This window comes from Triticum aestivum, chromosome 6D, assembly GCF_018294505.1.
Source record: "Triticum aestivum cultivar Chinese Spring chromosome 6D, IWGSC CS RefSeq v2.1, whole genome shotgun sequence".
NCBI lineage: Eukaryota > Viridiplantae > Streptophyta > Magnoliopsida > Poales > Poaceae > Triticum > Triticum aestivum.
In genome coordinates, this window is record NC_057811.1 from 48,474,408 (window position 1) to 48,498,022 (window position 23,615).

Here is a 23,615-nt window from a genome sequence, read left to right on the forward strand (position 1 = left end):
ACTCATGTTGGAGCCCAAGATAAAGGTGATGACTGATTGATATTGAACTACAAGAATATATACGCCCCCAATGGGCACTTAACTAGTATATATATATATATATATATATATATATATATATATATATATATATATATATATATATATATATATATATATATATATATACTCCCTCTAATCCCTATTAATTGTCACAAATTTAATATACCTTTAATAAAAAATTGTATTAAGTCTGTGACAATTAATATGGATTGGAGGGAGTATTACAAAAGAAATCATTTTTTAGGGGGTATATAAAAGAATAAAAGAAATTAGTGGTGATTTCAACCTCTGCGGCGTGTGTTCGTGTGTGGGCTTCAATCTTTGTGTGGGAAAGTAGCAGAACGTGACTTTGGGCCTCCAGTCATGGCCTTATGGGCTCTGAGCAGCAGCGCAGCGTGATATCCGCGTCGTCTGTTGAGCCGAGCGTCGGTCTGGACCTGCGCTTGACTCACTGCACACCACCCTGCACCGCACGACCTGCGTGAGCAAGGAGGGCGAGATGGCGACGGCCAGCCTCCCCGGCTCGCCGGAGGCGGCGGCGGCGGTGCTGGAGAACGACGACCTGGTCTCCGAGATCCTCCTCCGCCTCCCCCCACAGCCGTCCTCCCTCCCGCGCGCCTCCCGCGTCTGCAGGCGCTGGCGCCGCCTCCTCTCCGACCCCGCCTTCCGCCGCCGCTTCCGCATTCACCACCGCCGCGGCACCCCTCCGCTCCTCGGTCTCTTCGGCTCGAGCCGGGGCGTCGTCACCTTCCAGCCAGCCCTGGACGCCCCCGACCGCCTCCCCCGCGGCCACTTCTCCCTCAACCTCGACGACGACTACATGACCCTCGGATGGCGCCACGGCCTCGCGCTCTTCTACCTCCCGGACTCGCTCCAGGTCGTCGTCTGGGACCCCCTCGCCGGCGCCCAGCACCGCCTCGACATTCCCGAGGGGTTCGTGCTCGACCCGTCGGAGGACCCAGTCAACGGGGCGGTGCTTCGCGCCGCCGGGGACATCGACCACTTCCAGGTGGTCCTGGTAACCAGCGACGGGAGACGACCAGCACTTGCCTGCGTTTACTCGTCGGAGACTGGGTTATGGGGTGATTTCATCTCCGCGCAGCTCCAATCCGCGACCATGGTCCATTGGGGCGAGCCCTCTGTGCTGGCTGGGGGTTGCATTTACTGGTTGATTTCTGTGACGAGTATCCTCGAGTTTGATTTGGATAGCCAGAGCCTAGCTGTGATATTGGTGCCAGCGGACATGCTTACCGGCAGGAGTCACCAGTCCACGGTTATGCGAGCAGAGGGTGGTGGGATGGGTTTCCTCAACGTGGCAGACTTCACTGCCGAATTTTGGAGGAGGGAGACAGACTGTGATGGTTCATGGATGCTTGGAGGAACTGTTGAATTGGACAAGTTACTTCCCCCAGGTTCAGATAACGAAGCCCTGCGTATGTTAGGTTATGCGGAGGAAAACAATGTGGTGTTCTTCTGGACAGTTGTTGGTGTCTTCATGTTCAACCTTCAGTCATTGGAGCCCACGAGACTTTCTGAGATTGGCATCTCTGGTTATGGTTATCATCCATTCGAAACCGTCTATACTCCAGGTATTAGCATGCCTTTTCACTGTGGTTATAACAAAATTGAGTTATTCCTTTCATAATTGGCTGATTAAATGTTGCTTATTTCCTTTTGTGTTAATCTGGCCATTTTAGGTAGCAGTAAGATCACTTGTTTCTTTTGCTGCTTCATGACCTCTTCAACATATCTCTTCCCTATCTACAAATGTTGTTTCTAATATTGTTATTTTTTCATCGAACTTTGAACTATCTGCTTCAAGTCAGAGCTATGCAAGGAAGAACAAAAACAATATGAACCTAGGCATACCGTAACAGGGAATTACTCGGCGGCTATGAAGCTGTGAAATTATCAAACGGACAATCTATTTTGTTGATGTCGTGGATTGACCCCGCATCAGTTAAACAGGATACATAGGTGATATGAAATGGCATACAATTAATACCAAGATTGGCTAATTCTTTGTGTAATAACTGAACTGAATTACATAATTGCCTGCCTACTGAAATATGCAAAAGATGTATAATGGTAGTGTTAGCAGATAGCTGCAGTGCAGCTTTTTTCCTATTGAGATTTGATGCATAGTAGTTTGAAGTTTAGACAACTATATATGAATAACTAGCTTGAACAAACTAAAAATGTCAAATATGTAGCTCAACTGGTACTTGGAGGATCAAAAGCTAGTTATATTTCTTCCCTTCGATATTGTTGTCTCTGGTGATCTTGCTAATAATAGTAAATTATTAATAACGACTTAGTTTTTAATGTATGAAATAATTGCTCATTTTGTCACTTGTAGGAGAGTCCTGTTGCATGTGAGACAGGTCCATCTGTACCAGGGAAAGTTAATAAATAAAGTTCAGTTCATCTTTTCAGGATATTCTTTTGAAAAGATAATCTAAATCTAAATAGTCATGATCACTTCTGTTGGTACGAATTATTTTGTGTTGTTCGGTATGGAGTGGAATGAGAATAAGATAATTCTGGACAACTTCACTTCTTTTGTGATCAGATGACGGTCCAAGTCTGCATGTTCTTCACTTATATGATATAATGAGTATATACTGTTTTGAGAATATTCTTTGAATTTGACAGCAGGTGTGGTTCTGCTTATCAATTCATTTTTTTTATCAAAACTATTTTGTTTCTCAGATTATAGCTGCGAGTTGATCCAAGTATCTTGTTTGTGCATCCTCGTATCTATTTGGCCATTTGTTTTTGTAATGCCATTGGTCGTTTGACTTCTTATGCATGTATAACAGGCATTGGTGGTGGACAAGAGGGAACTGACAAGAGGCGCTCGTGGTGGAAACGATGTAGGCAACACATAAGAGGATTATTCAGTTGCGCTCGTGGTGGAAACGATGGAGATAACAAATAAGAGGATTATTCTGTTAGATATGCTATTGTGATGTATTGGTCGAGCAAGGTAAGCTTAACCTCTGCATGCAAGTTGAGGCATCTGAACTGTTATTTTACGAAAATGTCTCGCTTTAATTTTTATTACCATTTCTCAAGTACCAAATTTCAAGAGAGTACTCTATGATTCTCTCTACAACCCTTTGCTAACTATTGCCCACCTAGCAGCCTCCCATCATGCTTCCATGAATCGCTGTCTCCTGGATGTTTTCTCCAGGCTCTACTGCACTGCCTTCTCATAGATGATGTGTCTGCCATGTTAAGTTGTGGCAGAATGAAAATTTTCCTCTTTCCCATGCTTAGTGAAAAACTTGAATACTCTTTCTTCACTGGTGGTTCTTGTAAGTGGATGCTGGTAGATTGTCCAGTTGCGCTCGATTTGAGTGTCAATTAGGATGTGAGTGAGCGTTATCTGGTCAATGGAGTGAAATCGCCTAGTGTAACGAGTATCTTCATGTTCTCTTGGTACAAATTTCTGAATGGATCAAATAGTACCCTTTGTACTGAAATTTCTTTTGTGATAAATAAAAGTTCGATGGACCATATGTTTGCATCCTTATCATCTTCTTTCATACATTCACACTTCCTCTAGTTTTTTAATATATTATAAATACCTCTGTATAGGCAATAAATGTTCATGAAAAAAATGCCTAATGTGCTATATATACAGCTTGAGTGAAGATCTAAAAAGATCAGTTGTCATATCTGCTAGCAAACTGATTTTTACTGTTTGAAGTACAACAAAGGAAATTCGGCATTGCTAAGTACTGCTAGCATTATTATTCATTTCCCCCCTGAAATTGCCTTGGTGATTTTAAATTTAGTATAACTGAGTCTAGCTAAACAAATCTTGAGTAGAGAAACACCTAATAAGCTATATCTGCAACATGACTTTGAACAACACTGAAACTCGAACAGCTGATAGATCAGTAAGCCTTTTTCCCACTGGCATTAGTGAACATCTGTGGATGAACAATGTCGAGGCGTCGAGCATGATTGGTTGGTAGCCAAGAATTTGCTAGCCAACATTTTGGCATGCCAAAATATTGCAACACCCAAGATTTGCCTGTTTTTGGCAAATTTTGTGAGATGGTCAAAGTAAGTTGGTGGCCAACCAATTGGTAGCCAAATTTTTGTCTTGCCAAAATGTTGGTTGGCCAATTTTAGGTAATCAACCAATCATGCTCTAGGACAACCAATTTTGATCATGTTATGTTATAATTGGTTAGTGTTTTCTCTCTCCTTTTTTGCTATAGTTCGATTAGCATGATTATTAGCTGATTCAAGTTGTACTATTTTCACGACACACTCCTAGTTGTATATACCCACAAAGCTGTTTGATCTATACAAGTATTTTGGCTCCCCCTCTGTTCTCTGTGTCTAGGTGCATATACCCACAAAGCCGGTAACATATGTTTGGTTACCTCCTTGTTCTCTGAATTACTCGCTGCCTGTTTGTTGGAGCTGGAAGTGAAAACCTTAGTTTTATATTTTGCACCTAGTATGAAAGCTTATGTAGTTGTATCTCAGAAATATTTTGTGTGGATGATTTCACATATGTAAACATGCCTCGGCTACATGGTTCTAATCATCTTTCACCTTACCACTCCTTTTCAGGTCGGCGGCATGATGCTTCGTGTGTGATAACCACTTCGTATCTGGTGAAATCTCATTTGGTCGCGTTACTACATATACGGTTGCCAGACATATTGCTGTGCCTATGGAAGTGAAAATAGACGTATTACACGAACATGTGTGTTCTTATGACACTGCCCGTCAGGTTTTTCCTATGTACCGTATCTCGCGGATTGGATGAATTGCGAATGTGTATGCGGATATCTGTGGATGGTAGAGGGAATGTATCGTGATGTCTTTTCGGGAGGGGAATACGGTGATTAGTTACTTGTAAGCAAGGAACAAATTGATTTGCCCATGGTTTTTCCTGCCCCGCATGACGACATGCGCGGCAGCACAATTTCTCCCTCCCTGCGCCGATTGCGTGTTGCATCAGGCCAGGAGATTTTAATTTGGCGCCGGGTTTCTGCTTATATATGTTCCATGATGTCCCTGCTTGTCCCATTTGTGCTTGTCTGTGCGTGTGTGTTTGTGTTGAATCTAGAATCGCAGTATCTAGAATCTGATTCCGAGCTCAGTATCTAGAAATCGCAGTGGTTCTGATGTGTGAATTGCATCAGTAGTCTGACCTAGGAGGTGTGAAGAAGCTCACGTATGTTGAATTGCACCAGTAGTCTGACCTAGGAGCTGTGAAGAAGCTCCTGTATGTTGAATTGCAATTTGCACCTGCCTTAAATAAAATGTCTCACTCCTTCCTCTCAAGCAAGATGAATAATCTGGCTGTAGAGTGAACAAGTCAGGGATAGGTGAATCAAAGCCAAGGAAATATTAGCATGGATTTCGTCTACACATCGATGCCTGCCTTTGCTTTAGGATGTTAAAATAAAGGTAACTTTCAAAATTAATTAGTTAAAATTGAGTGTCTCCGTCCGGGGACCCGCCGTGACGACGCCGAGCTGCAGCCCGGACTCAGAGACGCCGCCTGGCAGCACCGACGACGCCGGAGCTCCTCCACCGTGTCCAGCTCTGACCCCCCGGCGCTTCTCCATTGCCTGCTTCTTCTGGAGCCGGCATCTGCATCTCTCTGAAGAAGGAAGAAGCAGAGGATGTGGGAGCGTCCTCCGTGCCAAGTTCAGAACCGGGCATCTCTCCATTGTGTGCTTCAGAAGAAGCAGGCATCTCTCTCTCCGATGAAGAAGAAAGAAGAAGAATCCAAGGATGTGGAAACACCTTACCTTCTGTGTCAAACCCAATAAACCCAGGCAATTGCTTCAGAAACAGATAGCAGCTCGCCGGAGACGGAATCATTCGACAATTCCACCGGAGCATCCTCCGCCGCAAGCTCGGTCCTTGGCAGCCACCACTACAGTTTGTGCTTCAGAAACAGATACGAGCCATCTGAAGAGAGAAACTGTCAATGTACTATCTGACCTTGAGAGTCAAGTTTAAGCTTCAGCTTCAGCTCCAACTCCTCAAGCGGCATCAGCAGCAGCCTCGCTGTCACTCCAGCCATGGATGGCCGACATCCTGCGGAGGCCCGCCGCATGACATTGTAAAGGTTAAATAAATATTGATGTCGCTAATGCAGGGGCAGCCAAAGCTTTGGTTCTCCGAAATGGCGGATCATATGGGCTGCACTGCAGTAAGGTTGAAGTTGAGTCCGACTGTCAACCAGTAATAATTGAAGCGATCTATGATGCCTCTCAGTACTTTGGTGCCGACGCTGCGGTTTATGCTGAATGTCTGCAACCAGCGGTGAATTTTCGCAAATAATCTTCCTTCTATTTATGTAATCGTAGCGCTAGTCATGTCACCGATACACAAGCAAAGGCTACTTTCAGTTCTAGAACATCAGCTTATTGGGATTCAGATCCCCAGACTTCGTCTCATCACAACTTGTAAATGTTATTGCTATTATACGATGAACAGAGTCCTATATGTTGTACAACATTATTTATTTCGAAATATGTATCTGGCAACCGTGTGGCAGATCGCAAAACTGCCACACGATCTCATCAACGTCTATTTTGAATCTAGTGGACACGATCCCGCATCGCAGCCCCCTGTTATCTCTCTCCCTCGACCCAACCCTTGCCCTCGCCTGCATTGACCATGTCCATCTCGCCGTGCCTCGCGATCCCCACGGCGGCGCCCTGCCCCGTGCTGCTGGCGCGCGCCGGTGTGCTCAGGTGAGGCTGCTCGCTGGGTTCCCCGCGCCCGCCTTCCGTCTACTCACCGTGCCGTCGGGTGATCTCTGTGTGTGCGTGTATGCAGGGGATACGCCGCTCTGCCGCAGCCGCTGGTCCGGCCGTGCCGGAGCCGGGGGAGTGCCATCGTACGTGTGCAACGCGTCGGTGTAGCTCAGCCCGCCCACGACGGAGTGGGCCTCCGTCGCGGCCGCTGCGTGAGTGCCTCCCCTCATCTCCTTGTCGATACCTAAAAGTACCTTTTTCGGTGTGATTTGCTCCTACAGAAACGCATGAGCCTATCCGGGCTCCGAATCTGTTCCTGCTTTTGCTTGCGAGAGTTGTAAATTGCGCAACTGCTGGTGTCAGATAGTAAGATACGCGATCCTGTCATAGATTATGCAACCTGTCGATGGTTACTCATTCAGAACTCTGAGGGCATCATACAACAACTGTTAGATGGAGTTGGTTCTTAATCAGTAAACATGAGCTGATATTTTTCACAGCAAGTAAAAAAATATACACATCATGTCCACAGCTCTAGGAGGTAGGAGCAACATTAACACACTTCACAAGAACTAGATAGACAGTGTACTTGCAGTACCATATGCTGCGACGACGAATGCTGCTAGATATTCAGTCTGTTTACACATGAACATGACACCGTGTGTTCACTAGCGTCACTCTTTATCACAGGAAAGTGCAATGCATGGTTTTCGTATTAAAAGTTTGAATGTTGTATAACTCGAATGCAGAAATTTACTCAAGGTATAAAATCAAGTCATGTTAACATCATCAGTCTATTAATATACCCTGATAACTTCAGTATAAGTAGCATGATAATATATGAAGCGCAGACCTGATAACTTCGTACAAACACCACGATATCATTGACCGGGGAAATTGTCGTGGAATTAATACGTCAGATGTCCTAGGTGTAAGGACTTAGTCGTGAGGCCAACGCATCTTTGTAGTAGCTTGAGAGGGGTTGATTGGGATGAGAGACGCATGACGGATCAACGCACAAGACAAGGGGTTAGACAGCTTCGGGCCCCGGGAAACATCATCCGGTAATAGCCCTACGTGCTGTTTGAGGCTAGGTCTCATTATGATCACGGGAGAGTTGCCGGGAACCGGCTCTCGGTGTCTAGCCCTAGAGATTGTTTCTTGTTGCCTCCCTCCTTTGGGGTGCCCTGCCGCTCCTTATATAAGTTAGAGGGGCGGGTTACATGTGGAGTCCTAGTAGGACTAGGACTAATCTATCTTCTCTTACAAGTTAATTACAAGTCCGGGTCTTGCTTCCTTGTAAAGGAAATATTCGTCATCCCTTTCTTCTTAAGCCGGCCCATCATAAACGTGAGCCGGCCTTCTGGGCCTTGGGTCTAGTCTTCTATCTGACCCGCCGTCGGGGTCATCCATGAGTCGTCAGGCTCGTGAATCGTCTGGCAGTGAGCCGCCAGACCCGTGAGTCGCCAGTTCTCCGGCGGGTCACGGTGAAGCGCCAAATCCGGCCGGGTCATACTTCCGGCCGGGTCATACCGCGGGGTATATCCCCGACAGAAATGTTGTTCAAAAACATACCATCGATAACTCTATGTAAATACATGGTAATATATGCACCGAAGATCTGATAACTCAGGTACAAATACAGTGATAATTGTGACCTTGGGAAAAAAGTTGTTGAAAACACCCTACCACCCGGTACTTCAGTGTAAATAGCATGAGAATATATGAACCATAGACCTCATAATTTAAGTACAAATACCGCCATAACATTTTGACCAAAGGGGAAAGTTGAAAAACAATAGCATGGTGATATATACGAACCCATACTTGATAACTTAAGTACAAACACCGCCGTAACATTTGACCAAGGGGTGAATTTTGTTGAAAAACATACCTCCGATAACTTAGGTGAAAATAGCACGGTTATATATGAACCCATACCTGATAACTCACGTATAAACACCACGGTAACTTAAGGGGGGAGGTGGATTTGTTGAAAAATACCCCCGATAACTCATGTGAAAATAGCACGGTAATAAACGAACTGCATACAAACATCGTGGTAACTTTGACCAAGTGGAAAAAGGTTGTTGAAAAATATAATCCTGGTAACTTATGTGAAAATGACACGGTAATATACGAACCGCGTACCTGATAATTTATGTACAAAACACCATGATAACTTTGACAATGCAAAAAAGTTGTTGCTGAAAACATACGCCCGGTAATTTATGTGAAAATAGCACGATAATGTAAAAATTGCATAACCGGTAACTTACGTACAAACACTACGGTAACTTTGACCATGGGGAAAAAAGGTAGTTGTTGAAAAATACCTCCGGTAACTTAATTATGTGAAAGTAGCATGTTAAGTTGCATATCCCATGGGTGGTAACTTATGACCTAATAGATTACGTACAAACACCACAATAACTTTTACCAAGGGGAAATACTTGTTGAAAAACATAACCCTGGTAACTTATTTGAAAATAGCACGGTAACTTGCATAGAACAGGCGTGGTAACTTATGTAGACCATGCGTGGTAACTTTTGATCCGAAAAAAAGTTGTCAAAACATACCAACATGGGATCTAGTTTCGAAGATCTCGTCGCGAGAAATCTTTTATATGAAAACGGTTTTTACATCGGACCGATGGTTTGAGCTACAAAACATTTTGAATTTTTTGGAATATAAGAGAATCTTGGATGACGTCAATTTTTTTGTCATCTAGTGCATGTATGAAATTAGAGGAAGGAATGAACGTGAATGAAGAGTGAGTCACTCTAATTGCATATAATTATATGGAAGAAATGAGGTGTGTGGTAGTTTTGCTATCTGTCACACATGTGCCAAATATCACAGTCCTATTTATTTACTACTATCGAGAAAGACCATGGATTGACTATTATTTTTATTTATGTCTTTGGACCAATATTCCGTATCGCAGGTTTTGCAGGCACTCGAGAAAAAGAAGAACATAACATAATGTAGGAAGAGTTTCCCAAATTTCTATTGCTATTTAATTAAAGTTTTTTTATCACTGGATGTGAATGCTTGCTGCGAGTTACTCATGAGAGCCATCATCATCATGTACAAAAACAAGGTGAAAATTCCCATACACTGTTAGTTGCTCAAACTAAAAATAGATAAACTATACATCCTGTCTAAAGTAAATACTGTTTCACATCGGACGAGATACACCGGCCCATTTGCACATTTTGAAACAACAGCATCACATGTACGAGTGAGTTACCCCTCAAAAAAAATAATAATCTACCAGTGAGTAAAGTTGCCGCCCGACAAACTCACAAATTAAACAGTTTGTTGTTGTTTTACCTGATCTTAAGCATTCACCAGAAAGCAAGAACCTGAACTTGTGTGCGATCTTGACCAAATAGGAAGGCAGATGCATGGCAGGCAATGTTAGCTTTCTCCAATCAAATACAAGATACACAAAAAGGGTATAAAACATTGTTTTCCATTGACCCAACAAGTTACAACACAGGGCCTCAGACACGAGTCGTCTTCAAGTTGATTTTCCCAATTGCTTGCACATACCTACTTTAGAAGAAAGTCACAAGAAACACTCGGGTTTAAATTAATAAAGCCCGATAACGGAAAATAACAAAGTCACATAGTCTTACAAGGCAAACCGAAATAACAACGATACAAACTGTGCAGAGTATTGAGACAAGGCTCCGACAACAGTTGAGCACAAATAGATAATAGATAAGTAAGGCAAGATAAATGAAGCTGGCGACGATTAGGGCATCTGATTTGCACATACCTACTCATCTTTGTTTCCAGGAAACTAATCAAGTAGGTAGTTAGGATCCAACTACGGCAGTGACTAGTTCTGTGGTGGCCTTGCCAAGGCTGAACTTGGTTGCCCCTGTGAGAATTGCCTGGGACTTCATGTCGGTGATGATGGGTTGCTACCGAGCCGCGATGCGGCGTCTGCGTTGAAGCTTGGCGGCGGAGTCCTTGACCCTCTTGGTGTGCCCAGAGTGCTTGCGCAGCTCGTACTCACCCATGTAGGTAAAGTTGGATTCCTCTTTAAGTTGAGCTTCCTGTTCCAACTTTCTCCTAGATAGCTTCTCATCTTCAAGTAGAGATTCTAATTCGTTGCCAGGAAACTCGCTTATCCAGCATGGCGTGTATGGGAAAGATGTGTCTGTCTTTCCATATGGTATTCCATATGGTCTTCCATAATCCCATGTCCATGAATTGCCCAAGTCCTGAAATTTTGAGTTGATCCAGTCATAGGCTAGACCTCTAGATCCTGATGAATTCAAGAAGACAACCTCTTTATAAGGATGAAATCCAAGGAAAAAATAATGTCTGTAGTTTTCCTCTTCAACGACGTCTACAGACTCTTCAACGACGTCTTCAGGCTCTTCAACGACGTCTTCAGTGTCAAGAACATTATCCTCGTTAGAGTTCCAGTCGTAGTCATGTTTCTCGTCCACTGGGGCTTTGTGCTCAGGGTCCCCCTTACGGACGTTAACCTTTTGCAAGATTCATTGTCTGCCCAGTTGTTGAGCATAGTCGACATATTCAAAGGTCTTAAGACGGGTATGATGTTTTAACACCCATTCTATTCGACCGCAAGATTCACTGAGATACCAAACCTGAAGTCGATTCAAGACATCAAGTATTGCACAATACACCCCTCGCGATGATCTCCCGAGATGGTGGTTGTTGGGATATCCTATCAATTCATTGGCACCTGGTAGTTTAATTACTCTGTACGTGTGATCCGACAAGGACATTCTGCAAACATGAACAAATCGGATAATGCAGATTATTAATATACACATGAGTGAACCATGGTGGTATACATTTTTTAAAGGAGAATGATGGCCGATGAGGACGTTGATACCTGGTAAGATAGCAATTCTTGGTTTGGATGTAGAGCGTTCTTTGCCAGTAGACGCCATAATAACGACACTCATCATACCACGGATACGACACCATGTTGGCGACGATCCCTGCAGCCTCCCCTTCCCGAAGGAAGGTCGTCTCGTCCCATCGCTGAGTCACCGACGAGAATACATGGATGGGGTATGACGCGGGAGGCCACTCCGACTCGAGCGACGGGTTGTCATCGTCGTCGTCGGATTCCCCGTCGGCTGGCAGTCGCCATGGCACGCGTGGGATCAGAAAGACCTGGTAGTGCGGCGACACGGCGGGCTCGAACGCGAGGTGGGCAGTGTGGTTGAATCCTGGCATGTGCGGCCGGGGGCGTTTGGGCAAACTCGCCCACCGACGGGTGGCCGGGTTGACGACGTACTCGCGTGGGCGCGGCAGTGCGCGGTCGCTGGACTCGCGGCAAAGCCAAAGGCCTTCGCAGTGGTCCTTGACCTTGACGCCCATGCACAGGCAGGGCAGGAAATCAATCCCTCCGTCGATCGCCGGGCCGGTCGAGGTGCGGGAGAAGAACTCCGAGAAGTAATCCCCCGGGAAGTTGATGAAGATGCCGCGCACCGAGCGCGGAAGCAGGCTGCCGCACAGGCGGTCGTCGACGGCGTCGCGCCACGCCGTGCAGACCCGCCGGGCCACGGCCAGGACGTGCGGCGCGAGACGCCGGAGGACCTCCGCGAGGGCGTCGTCGGGTAGCGCGGCCGGCTCCGATTCCATCGTCGGTCGATCTCGTTTCGAGATCGCGCACGCGGCGGCGCGGTGTTTTGGTGCTGCAGCTCGTTCTCACACTCCTGGATCTGGAGGTTCAGGGGGGAAATTGGGGCTAGGGAACGAACTGAAGAAGCGGGGATCGGATTTGCTCCACCTACTGTCTCACGCTCTACTTAACTACTTGTACATCGGCTGAGAGAAACCCACACGCGCGACCTGTTCACACATAACACGGACGCACGGCTGTCAATGTGATCGTGACAGTTGGCGAATTATTTTTTTTAGTATCGCGAATTTTATTTTATTTTTGCGAGAAACGGCGAAATATATTTGGAACTGTCTGAAATAACACGTAATTATGCGGTTAATACCGTAATACAAACATTTAGTTCATACTTCGTTCGTTCTAAAAGGGTTGTTTTAGATTTGTCTAGATACAGATGTATCTGGACACGTTTTGTCTAGATAAAGATCGAGGACCAATCTTTTTCAGCAATGAAATTGACCATAAAAGTTTTTTTGGCTAAGTTAGCTTACCATACAAGTTTACTTCTCCACTAAACAAGCTTACCCAACAAGCAAGTTTCACTACTAAGAAACCTTATCATCCAACTTTGCTTCACTACTAAGGAAACTTGCTATGCAAGTTCCTTCTTCATAAGCTTTGAGAGATGAAGTAACTTGGTGACCAAAGAGTGTAGCAAACTTATGAAGAAAGGTTTCTTATGGGCTAAGAAATGGATGGCTATATGTACTCTCCTTTTGGGAGTATTTGATAAATAAATAAAAACACAAGGGTATCGAGTAGCTCACTTGATCTTGTACACAAATCCACCAAAGATTAATGACCGAGAGCTCCCAAGTTTCTCTCCCTACATATTATGTTCATTGGTCTACTAATCATGATTGTGCAATTAGTTCTTCTATGTTATTGAATGTCGTGATTGGCAAGTGCGATCAAGCGACTCCAGTATCAGCCCCAAAGTTTCACAACTAGAACGAGGTGTAAACCTCGGATAATGTATAACTCAGATGATAGATTGTATTTCGGCTCATCTATTTTTTTGTCTGCTTTTTTGTTGTGGAAATTGAGAGCATTTATTAAAGATGGTCATGGAGTCATCATACCCATGAGGCTAGTGACCAAGAAGGGAGTTAAGTTAAGTAAACCCTCACTCGGCTGAAGCGAGCAAGCATGCTCCGCACACAATTGGGCTAGGAAATTGGCAGCTCTGTTAACATGTTGAATTACAAATGGATTGGTTGCAAGAGGGGCCTGCAACAATACAGACGATCCTGCCCTACCTCTCCCTTCTTGTTGCAGACATTCTCCATCGCTTCATTGCGCGGGATCCACTACCCAGACAGCCCCTAGCCGACGACGCCCCGTGTCCCTTGAGTCAATGCGTGGATGATACACTCATCATCATGAGGGCTAGCGTCGAGGCAACAACTTGGATGAAGGCGATCATGGACATGTTCTTCAACGCCATTGGGCCCGTGATCAAATTCAACAAGGACGGTGCCATGGCCCAGGGGTGCCGCAGGACACCGTAACTCAACCCATCAGGCCGACATAAGGCCCGTGCTAATATTGGGCCCCAGACTCTAGCCTGGCTTATGGGCTCTCCAAGAAGAAGAAAGTCGGCATATGTGTCATGCAAGTCATGAAGACCGGACCGACATTGGACTTCTCCAATCGCCATAGATCGCTTAGGACTCTATAACCCTAATCATGTTGCTGATAGCCGAGCAAAGGCTACTTTCAGTTCTAGAACATCAGCTTTCTGGGATTCAGATCCCTAAACTTTATTTCATGACAACTTGTAAATGAGATTAGTATTATACAATGAATAAAGTCCTATTCCTGTAAAAGAAAATAGCTAATTGACACCATCGTCTTGCACAACATTATTTATTTATTATTGGGAAAGACCATGGATTTTTTTTAACAGATGAAAGACCATGGATTGACTATTATTTATTTACATCATTGGAAAAATCTGTTGTGCCGAAGGTTTTGCATGCGTTTGTCAAAAGGAAAATGTTTCACGACGGAGCGCTGGCCGAAGCTTTGGCCAATCACGTCCACGCGCAAACGCACTCAACGACTCGCCTAGCAACACGTAGGATGGGGGCCCCGCCCACATGCGTATTCTCCCTCCTTTTTCTCTTCTTCCTGTCGCCTCGTCTCTCTCTTCTCTCTCCCCGCTGCCATTGTCAACCGTCGCCCCGCCCGGAGGCCTCCCAGGGCACCGCCGCCATGGGAATCAGCCGATCTGGCCGCCCTTGACCAGATCCGCGTGGATCCACATGCATCGGAGCTCTACCTACCTCGCCGGACCGGCCACACCGGAGCTGCAACCAGCCATGCCGGGATACACTCCCGCGGTGCAAATTTGCTGGAAGCGGTAGACGTCGAGGTTACAACCATGGTGATTTTTTGGTATAACCGATGAGCCTCGGTGCTACAACCTCTCGGCGCAAATTTGCTGGAACCGGCGGACGACGAGGTTACAAGCATGGTGATTTTTTGCTACAACCGGCGAGCCTCGGTGCTACAACCTGTATCGGTTTTTGCTACAAACAGTCACGGCGAGACGACATATGACCCTTTTTTGCTACAACCGTTGTTGGTTTTGCTACTATCGGCGATGAATTTTGCTGCATCGGTGATGGATGACGACATAGCCACCGGCATGGCGTGCTTGCAACAAGGCAAGGGGTGTTGCAACCATGGCCACAAGAGCTGGAACCGCAGTCCAGCGGAGCTGCAGCGGCGGTCCGATGGAGCTGCAAGAGTACCCCCTACGGCTGGGATGTTGCAGCTGCTTACCAGGCGAGCTGGAACCACGGTGCGGTGGAGCTACAAGGGGGGTGACCTCTTTTGATTTTTGGGATGATGCAACTGCGGACCGGCGGAGAGAGATCGATGTTGGAACCAGTCCGACGGAGAGCCAGCGACGCTGCTTCCCGGAGTTGCGGCGCTCACCACCGGCAGTGCTGGAACTACATATCAAGGAAGCTGGAAACGCCCGGGGAGGAAGCCACGACCACTCAACGGCGACGGGAGCACGGCGGCCGACGAGCACGGGAGGCTCAAGGGCAAGCGTGGAGTCATGGCTGGTGGGCGCGAGGAAGGAGACTGGCGTAAGGAAGGAGACACACATGTGGGGGCGAGGTGTGGAATCATGTGGTTGGGACGCGCGCATCGTGCGGCTGGGGGCTGACCGGCCGAAAATTTCGGCCGGCACGCCGGCGTAGAGTACTACCCTCGAGAAAAAGAAAGAACCGAAAGTAATACAAGAAGAGTTTCCCAAATTTCTATTGTCGTTTAGTTAAACTTTTTTTCAATCACATGATCATCATCATCACGTACAAAAAGAGTTACTCATGAGAGCCATCATCATCACGTACAAAAACAAGGTGAAAATTCCCGTACACAGTTAGTTGCTCAAACTAAAAATAGATGAACTATACGTCCTGTCTAAAGTAAATACTGTTTCACATCAGACGAGATACACCGGCCCATTTGCACAGTTTGAAACAACAGCATCACATCTACAAGGTTGCCGCCCGACAAACTCGCAAATTAAACATTTTGTGGTTGTTTTAACCTGATCTCAAGCATCCACCAGAAAGCAAGAAACCTGAACTTGTGTGCGTTCTTGACCAAATAGGAAGGCAGATGCATGGCAGGCAATGTTAACTTTCTCCAATCAAATGCAAGATACACAAAAAAAATTATTTTCCAAATTGCTTGCACATACCTACTTTAGAAGAAAGTCACAAGAAACACTCAGGTTTAAATTAATAAAGCCCGACAACGGAAAATAACAAAGTCACATAGTCTTACGAGGCAAACCGAAATAACAACGATACAAATTGTGCAGAGTACCGAGACAAGGCTCCGACAGCAGCTGAGCACAAATAGATAAGTAAGGCAAGATAAATGAAGCTGGCGATGATTAGGGCATCTGATTTGCACATACATACTCATCTTTGTTTCCAGGAAACTAATCAAGTAGGTAGCTAGGATCCAACTATGGCGGTGACTAGTTCTGTGGTGGCCTTGCCAAGGCTGAACTTGGTCGCCCCGGTGCGATTCACCTTCGACTTCATGTCGGTGATGATGGGTTCCTGCCGAGCGGCAATGTGGTGTCTGCGACGAATCTTGGCGGCGGAGTCCTTGACCCTCTTGGCACGCCCAGACTGCTTGCACAGCTCGTACTCGTCCATGTAGGTGAAGTAGGATTCCTCCTCAAGTTGAGCTTCCAGTTCTAGCTTGTTCCTATATAGCTTCTCGTCTAAAAGAAAAGATTCTAATTCGTTTCCAGGAAACGCGCTTACCCAGCAAGGCGTGTATGGAAAAGATACGCCTGTCTCTCCATATGGTGTTCCATACGCTTGACATGTCCATGAACTGCCCAAGTCCTGGAATTTTGAGTTGATCCAGTCATAGGCTAGTCCTCTTGTTGATGTATTCAAGAAGACAACCTCTTTATAAGGATGAAATCCAAGGAAACCATAAGATATATGCTCTTCATCTTCAATGACATCTACCGCCTCTTCAACGATGTCTTCAATGTCAAGAACGCTATCCTCGTCAGAGTTCCAGTCATAGTCATATTTCACGTCCACTGGGGCTTTGTGCTCAGGGTCCTCCTTACGGAGGTTAACCTGTTGTAAGATCCATTGTTTGCCCAGCTATTGAGCATAGACGGTCTTAAGACGGGTATCATGTTTTAACACCCATTCTATTCGACCGCACGATTCACTGAGATACCAAACCTGAAGTCGTTTCGAGCCATCAAGTATTGAGCCATCAAGTATTGCACAATACACCCCTTGCGATGATCTCCCGAGATGGTGGTTGGAATATACTATCAATCCACCGGCACCTGGTAGTTTAATCACTCTGTACGAGTGATCTGACAAGGACATTCTGCAAACACAAACAAATCAGATAAAGTAGATTAATATAAACATGGGTGAATCATGGTGGTATATACAATTTGTTGAAGTGAGCTACGATACGTACCTCATAAGATAGCCATGTTGGCAATGGATGTAGAGTGCGCTTTGCCAGTATACGGCATGATAGAGAGACGGATCATACCGCCAATCCAACTGCATATCGGCGACGATCCCGGCAGCTTCCCCTTCCCGAAGGAAGGTTGTTGTGTCCCATCGCTGAGTCACCGAGGAGAACACATCGATGAGGTATGACGCGGGAGGCCACTCCAATTCGAGCAACGGGTTGTCATCGTCGTCGCCGGATTCTCCGTCGGATGGCAGTCGCCATGGCACGCGTGGGATCAAAAAGACCTGGTAGTGCGGCGACACAGCGGGCTCGAACGCGAGGTGGGCGGTGTGGTCGAATCCTGGCATGAGCGGCGGGGGGCGTTTGGGCAAACGCGCCCACCGCCGGGTGGCCGGGTTGACGACGTACTCGCGCGGGCACGGCAGTGCACGGTAGCTCGACTCGCGGCAAAGCAAAAGGCCGTTGCAGTGGTCCTTGACCTTGACGCCCATGTCGCAGTGGTCCTTGACCTCGACGCCCATGCAAGGCAGGAAGTCGAACCCTCCGTCAATCGCCGGGCCCGTCGACGGGCGGGAGAAAAACTCCGAGAAGTACTGCCCCGAAAAGTTGATGAAGATGCCGCGCACCGAGCGCGAAAGCAGGCTGCCGCGCAGGCGGTCGTCGATGGCGTCGTGCCACGCCTTGCAGACCCGCCGGGTCTCGGCCAGGATGTGCGGGGGGAGACGCTGGAGGACCTCCGCGAGCGCGTCGTCCGGTAGCTCGACCGGCTCTGATGCCATCGTCGATCGATCTCGGTTTGAGACCGCGCACGCGGCGCTGTGTTTTGGCGCTGCAGGTCGTTGTCACACTCTTGGATCCAGATCTAGATTGGAATTGGGGGCTAGAGAATGAATAGAAGAAGCTGGGACTTGGGGTTTAGAGTATATGAAGACAATTAATACTACTTGCGCTGTCTCACGTTGTACACCACCCTACTATCCCACGCTGTACTTATACACCGGTTGAGAGAAACTCACGCGCGACTTGGCCACACCTAACATAGACGCACGATGCCCACGATTCTGGCCCATGGGCTTCGGCGTCCGGTAGCATTGGCTGTCAATGTGGTCGTCACAATTGGCGATTTTTTAGTATGGCGAAATATATTTGGAATTGTTTGAAACTACGTATTATAACACGTAATTATGCAGGTAATACAATACTGTAATAGAAACATTTAACTCATGCCCCTTTGTCTTAAAAAAGTAGTTTCAGATTTATCGAGATACAGATATATCTAAACACGCTTGGCTGAGCTAGCTTGCCATACAAGTTTTCTTCTCCACTAAGCAAGCTTACCCTACAATCAAGTTTCACTAGTAAGAAACCTTGTCTTGCAAGTTTGCTTCACTACTAAGGAAACTTGTGATGCAAGTTCCTTCCGCTCCAAGGTATCTTGTAGATAAGCTTTGAGAGATGAAGTAACTTGGTGACCAAGGAGTGTAGCAAACTTATGAAGCAAGATTTCTTATGGGCTAAGGAATGGATGGCTATATATACTCTCCTTTTGGGAGAGTTTGGTAAATAAATAAAAACACAAGGGTGTCGAGTAGCTCACTTGATCTTGTACATAAATCCACCAAAGATTAATGACCAAGAGCTCCGAAGTTTGTCTCCCTACAACTTGTGTTCACTGGTCTGCTAATCATGATCGTGCAATGAGTTCTTCTGTGCTATTGAATGTCGTGATTGGCAAGTGTGATCAGGCGACTCCGATGTCAGCCCCAAAATTTCACAATTGGAACGAGGCGTGAACCATGGATAATGTATAACTCAGACAATAGATTGTATATAGACATGTTCTCCAATGCCATCGGCCCATGATGAATTTCAACAATCACGGTGCCATGGCCCAGGGGTGCCGCAGGACACCGTAACTCAATCCATCAGGCCGATGCAGGGCCCCCGTGCTAATATTGGGTCCCAGACTCTAGCCTGGCTTATGGGCTCTCCAAGAAGAAGGAAATCGGCATTTGTGTCGTGCAAGTCAAGGAGACTGAACCGACATTGGACTCCTCCAATCGCCATAGATCACTTATGACTCTATAAACCTAATCATGTTGCTGATAGTCGAGCAAAGGCTACTTTCACTTCTAGAACATTAGCTTTCTGGGGTTCAGAATCCCGAACTTTATTTCATCACAACTTGTAAATGACATTGTTATTATACAATCAATAAGGGGCATCTCCAATAGGAACCCGCAAATTTTCTCCCGAATCCGTCTGCAGAAAGGGAGAGACCAGCCCGTGGACACGGATGTGGGAGGACGATATCCAACGCTAGCCGCATACATTGGGCCTACAATTCAAACCAACCTTACAAAATTCGATTAAACCAGATGGATTTCATTCAAGTCCGCATATATTTTAAATATAAAGGTCAATATTCCAACCGTTTAAGTTAAAAACTAGAAAAAAACATAAACCTTATACCAGACGACTGAGGGAGTCCTGGACTAAGGGGTCCTCGGGCGTCCGGCCTGTTGGCTATGGGCCGGACTGATGGGCTGTGAAGATACGAAGACCGAATACTGTACCCGTGTCTGGATAGGACTCTCCTTGGCGTGGAAGGCAAGCTTAGCGACCGAATATGTAGATTCCTTTCTTTGTAACCGACCTTATGTAACCCTAGATCCTCCCGGTGTCTATATAAACCGGAGGACTTAGTCCGGATAGAGGATACTCATTATCATAGCCATACACGCTAGACCTCTAGGGTTTAGCCATTACGATCTCGAGGTAGATCAACTCTTGTAACACTCATATTCATCAATATCAATCAAGCAGGACATAGGGTATTACCTCCATAGAGAGGGCCCGAACCAGGGTAAACATCGTGTCCCTTGTCTCCTGTTACCATCGACCTTAGACGCACAGTTCGGGACCCCCTACCCGAGATCCACCGGTTTTGACACCGACATTGGTGCTTTCCTTGAGAGTTCCACTGTGCTATGGACAAAAGGTTTGATGGCCCCTTCAATCGTCAATAATGATGCCGTCCAAGGAGAAACTTTCCTCCCCGGACAGATCTTCGTGTTCGGCGGCTTCGCACTGCGGGCCAATTCACTTGGCCATCTGGAGCAGATCGAAAGCTACGCCCCTGGCCATCAGGTCAGATTTGGGAGCTTGAACTATGTTGCGGACACCCATGGAGACTTGATCTTTGCCGGATTCGAAACCGCGGTAGCCGCTCCGGGTCACCCCGATGATCATGACCTAAATCTGTCATCTGGCCGCATCCAGGAGATTGCTCCTGTAACCGCTCTGGCCCTAGATCCGGAGCAAGCTGCGCCATCCAAGGACGGGAGGATCAACCCCACCACGGAGACCACAGATTCCACTGTGTTGGAGCCGCACATAAACTTAACCTCTCATGACGTCTTTGTCAGCGGAACTCCGGACTCCTCTCCGGCCGTAAGTTCCGAACCACGTGAGCCCGCAGACGCCGAGCTTGATCGCTTGTCGACCTTCGAATTCAGCGCCGCAGACATCTTCCAGCACTCCCCTTTGGCCGATGTGCTAAACTCATTAAAGAACCTGTCCTCGACGGAGGACTCACAGCCGAACTATATCTGACTCGAACTAGGGGCTGACGATGGAGAATTTTGCTTCCCACCCGCCACCCACTTCATAGCCACAGTCGAGGATTTGACCGACGAACTTGATTACGACTCCGAGGACATCGACAGCATGGACGACGATGCCGGAGAAGAAGAGGCCCAGAACCTGCCGTTCACCGGACGCTGGACGGCCACTTCCTCGTCGATGTATACATGGTGGATGCACCAAAGGAGAACAGCGGCGATGACAAGGAAGATCTGGTAGAGGATAAACCTTCCGAAATATAATCCAAGCGCCGGCGTCAGCGACGCCGCTCTAAGTCACGCCGCAGTAAACACAGCAACACCGGCACAGGAGAAGATAACACTCTGGAAGGTGCCGAAGACAATGAGACCCCGTTGATACAGCTAATGAACAAGATGAATGGGAAGGCGGGTAGGTTAGCCCCGGTAAACAGGCCACGCACGAAGATCCGGAGGACGATAATTACCTTCGGCACCGAGGATTTCATCATGCCTGAGGAACCTCTTGAGCAGGAGCGCTTTAAGCACCAGCTAATTACCACTGCGAGGAGCCTGAAAAAGAAGCAGCAGCAGCTTCAAGCTGACCAAGATCTGCTCAATGATAAATGGACCGATGTCCTAGCAGCCGAAGAGTACGGCCTCAAGCGCCCAACCAAAAGCTACCCAAAGCACAAATTGCTACCTCAGTTCGACGAGGAGGCGCCAGAATACATACCTCCATTGTACAAAGCGGCTGACCGACCACCACGTGGTTGGGACAAAACGGCAACTCACGCCGAACACCAGCCAACCCCGCCTCATCGCACAGGTAGAGGTAAATTAGCCCACGGTCATACATATGACCTCCGGCAAAGCCTGGACAATAAAGCAGGACATACTAGATCAATCTACGGATCGCGAGGACGTGCCTCGACACGCGACGACGGCCACCTATTCGGACATGACAAATTTAGTCATGCGCGGGATGAAAACCGCAGACGGACTCCATCAGAGCTACGTCGCGAACGGCCCGATATAGAGGCGCCGCACACCCTCATTACTTCACCGATGAGGTCCTGGATCATGAATTCCCAGAAGGGTTCAAACCCGTTAATATAGAATCATACGATGGAACTAGAGACCCCGCGGTGTGGATCGAAGATTTTATTCTCCACATTCATATGGCCCGCGGCGATGACCTCCACGCCATCAAATACCTCCCTTTAAAACTCAAGGGGCCAGCTCGGCACTGGCTCAACAATCTGCCTGCAAATTCTATTGGCAGCTGGGAGGACTTGGAAGAGGCCTTCCTCGATAACTTCCAAGGTACATATGTTCGACCTCCGGACGCTGATGACTTAAGCCACATAGTCCAACAACCCGGAGAGTCCGCCAGGAAATTCTGGACTAGGTTCTTAACTAAAAAGAACCAAATCGTTGATTGTCTGGATGCCGAAGCCCTAGCAGTCTTCAAACACAGCATCCGCGACGAATGGCTCGCTCGCCACCTCGGCCAAGAAAAGCCAAAATCCATGGCAGCCCTCACGACACTCATGACCCGCTTTTGTGCGGGTGAGGACAGTTGGTTGGCCCGTAGCAAAAACAATGCAAGCGACACCGGTACCCCTGAAGCTAAAACTAGCAAAGACAAGTCTCGACGCAACAGATACAAGCGTCGAAACAACAGTGATAACACCGAGGACACGGCAGTCAATGCCGGATTCAGGGGCTCTAAGTCCGGCCAGCGGAAGATGCCGTTCCAAAAGAACAATTCAGGCCCAGCCAGCTTGGACCGCATACTTGATCGTCCGTGCGAGATTCATGGCACCCCAGACAAGCCACCCAATCATACAAATAAAGATTGCTGGGTTTTTAAACAGGCCGACAAATTAAACGCCGAGAACAGGGAAAAAGGATCGCAAAGCAAGGACGATGACGAAGAGCCCCATCAACCGAACACACGGGGATAGAAGAAGTTTCCCCCTCAGGTCAAAATGGTGAACATGATATACGCTACCCACATCCCCAAGAGGGAGCGCAAGCGTGCGCTTAGGGACGTCTACGCAATAGAGCGAGTCGCCCCAAAATTCAATCCATGGTCATCATGCCCGATCACTTTTGATCGCCGGGATCATCCGACCAGTATCCGTCACGGTGGCTCAGCCACACTGGTCCTAGACCCAATAATCGATGGGTTCCACCTGACTGGTGTCCTTATGGACGGAGATAACAGCCTTAATCTGCTCTATCAGGATACAACGCGAAAAATGGGCATTAACCCATCTCGGATCAAGCCCACCAGGACTACCTTCAAAGGAGTCATACCAGGTGTAGAGGCCCGTTGTACGGCCTCAATCACACTAGAGGTTGTCTTCGGATCTCCGGACAACTTCCGAAGCGAGGAGTTAATCTTCGACACCGTCCCCTTCCGCAGCGGCTATCATGCACTGCTCGGACGAACTGCGTTTGCTCGATTCAATGCAGTACCACATTATGCTTATCTCAAGCTCAAGATGCCCGGTCCATGCGGTGTCATAACAGTCAAC

At 47.2% G+C, this 23,615-nt stretch overlaps 1 protein-coding gene and 2 pseudogenes across 1 annotated transcript; 1 reads left to right on the forward strand and 2 right to left on the reverse strand.

Annotated features, from left to right (window-relative positions):
* The first annotated feature begins 471 nt into the window (after positions 1-471).
* On the forward strand, positions 472-5,092 carry LOC123141017 (uncharacterized). Its single transcript, XM_044560269.1, has 3 exons — positions 472-1,631; positions 2,865-3,031; positions 4,639-5,092. Exons 1-2 carry the CDS (start codon positions 542-544, stop codon positions 2,981-2,983), a joined length of 1,209 nt encoding a protein of 402 aa, XP_044416204.1. The 5' UTR covers positions 472-541; the 3' UTR covers positions 2,984-3,031; positions 4,639-5,092.
* A 5,159-nt stretch (positions 5,093-10,251) lies between these two features.
* LOC123141018 (uncharacterized) lies at positions 10,252-12,560 on the reverse strand (annotated as a pseudogene).
* A 3,697-nt stretch (positions 12,561-16,257) lies between these two features.
* Positions 16,258-18,411, reverse strand: LOC123141019 (uncharacterized; annotated as a pseudogene).
* Between the last annotated feature and the right edge of the window lie 5,204 nt (positions 18,412-23,615).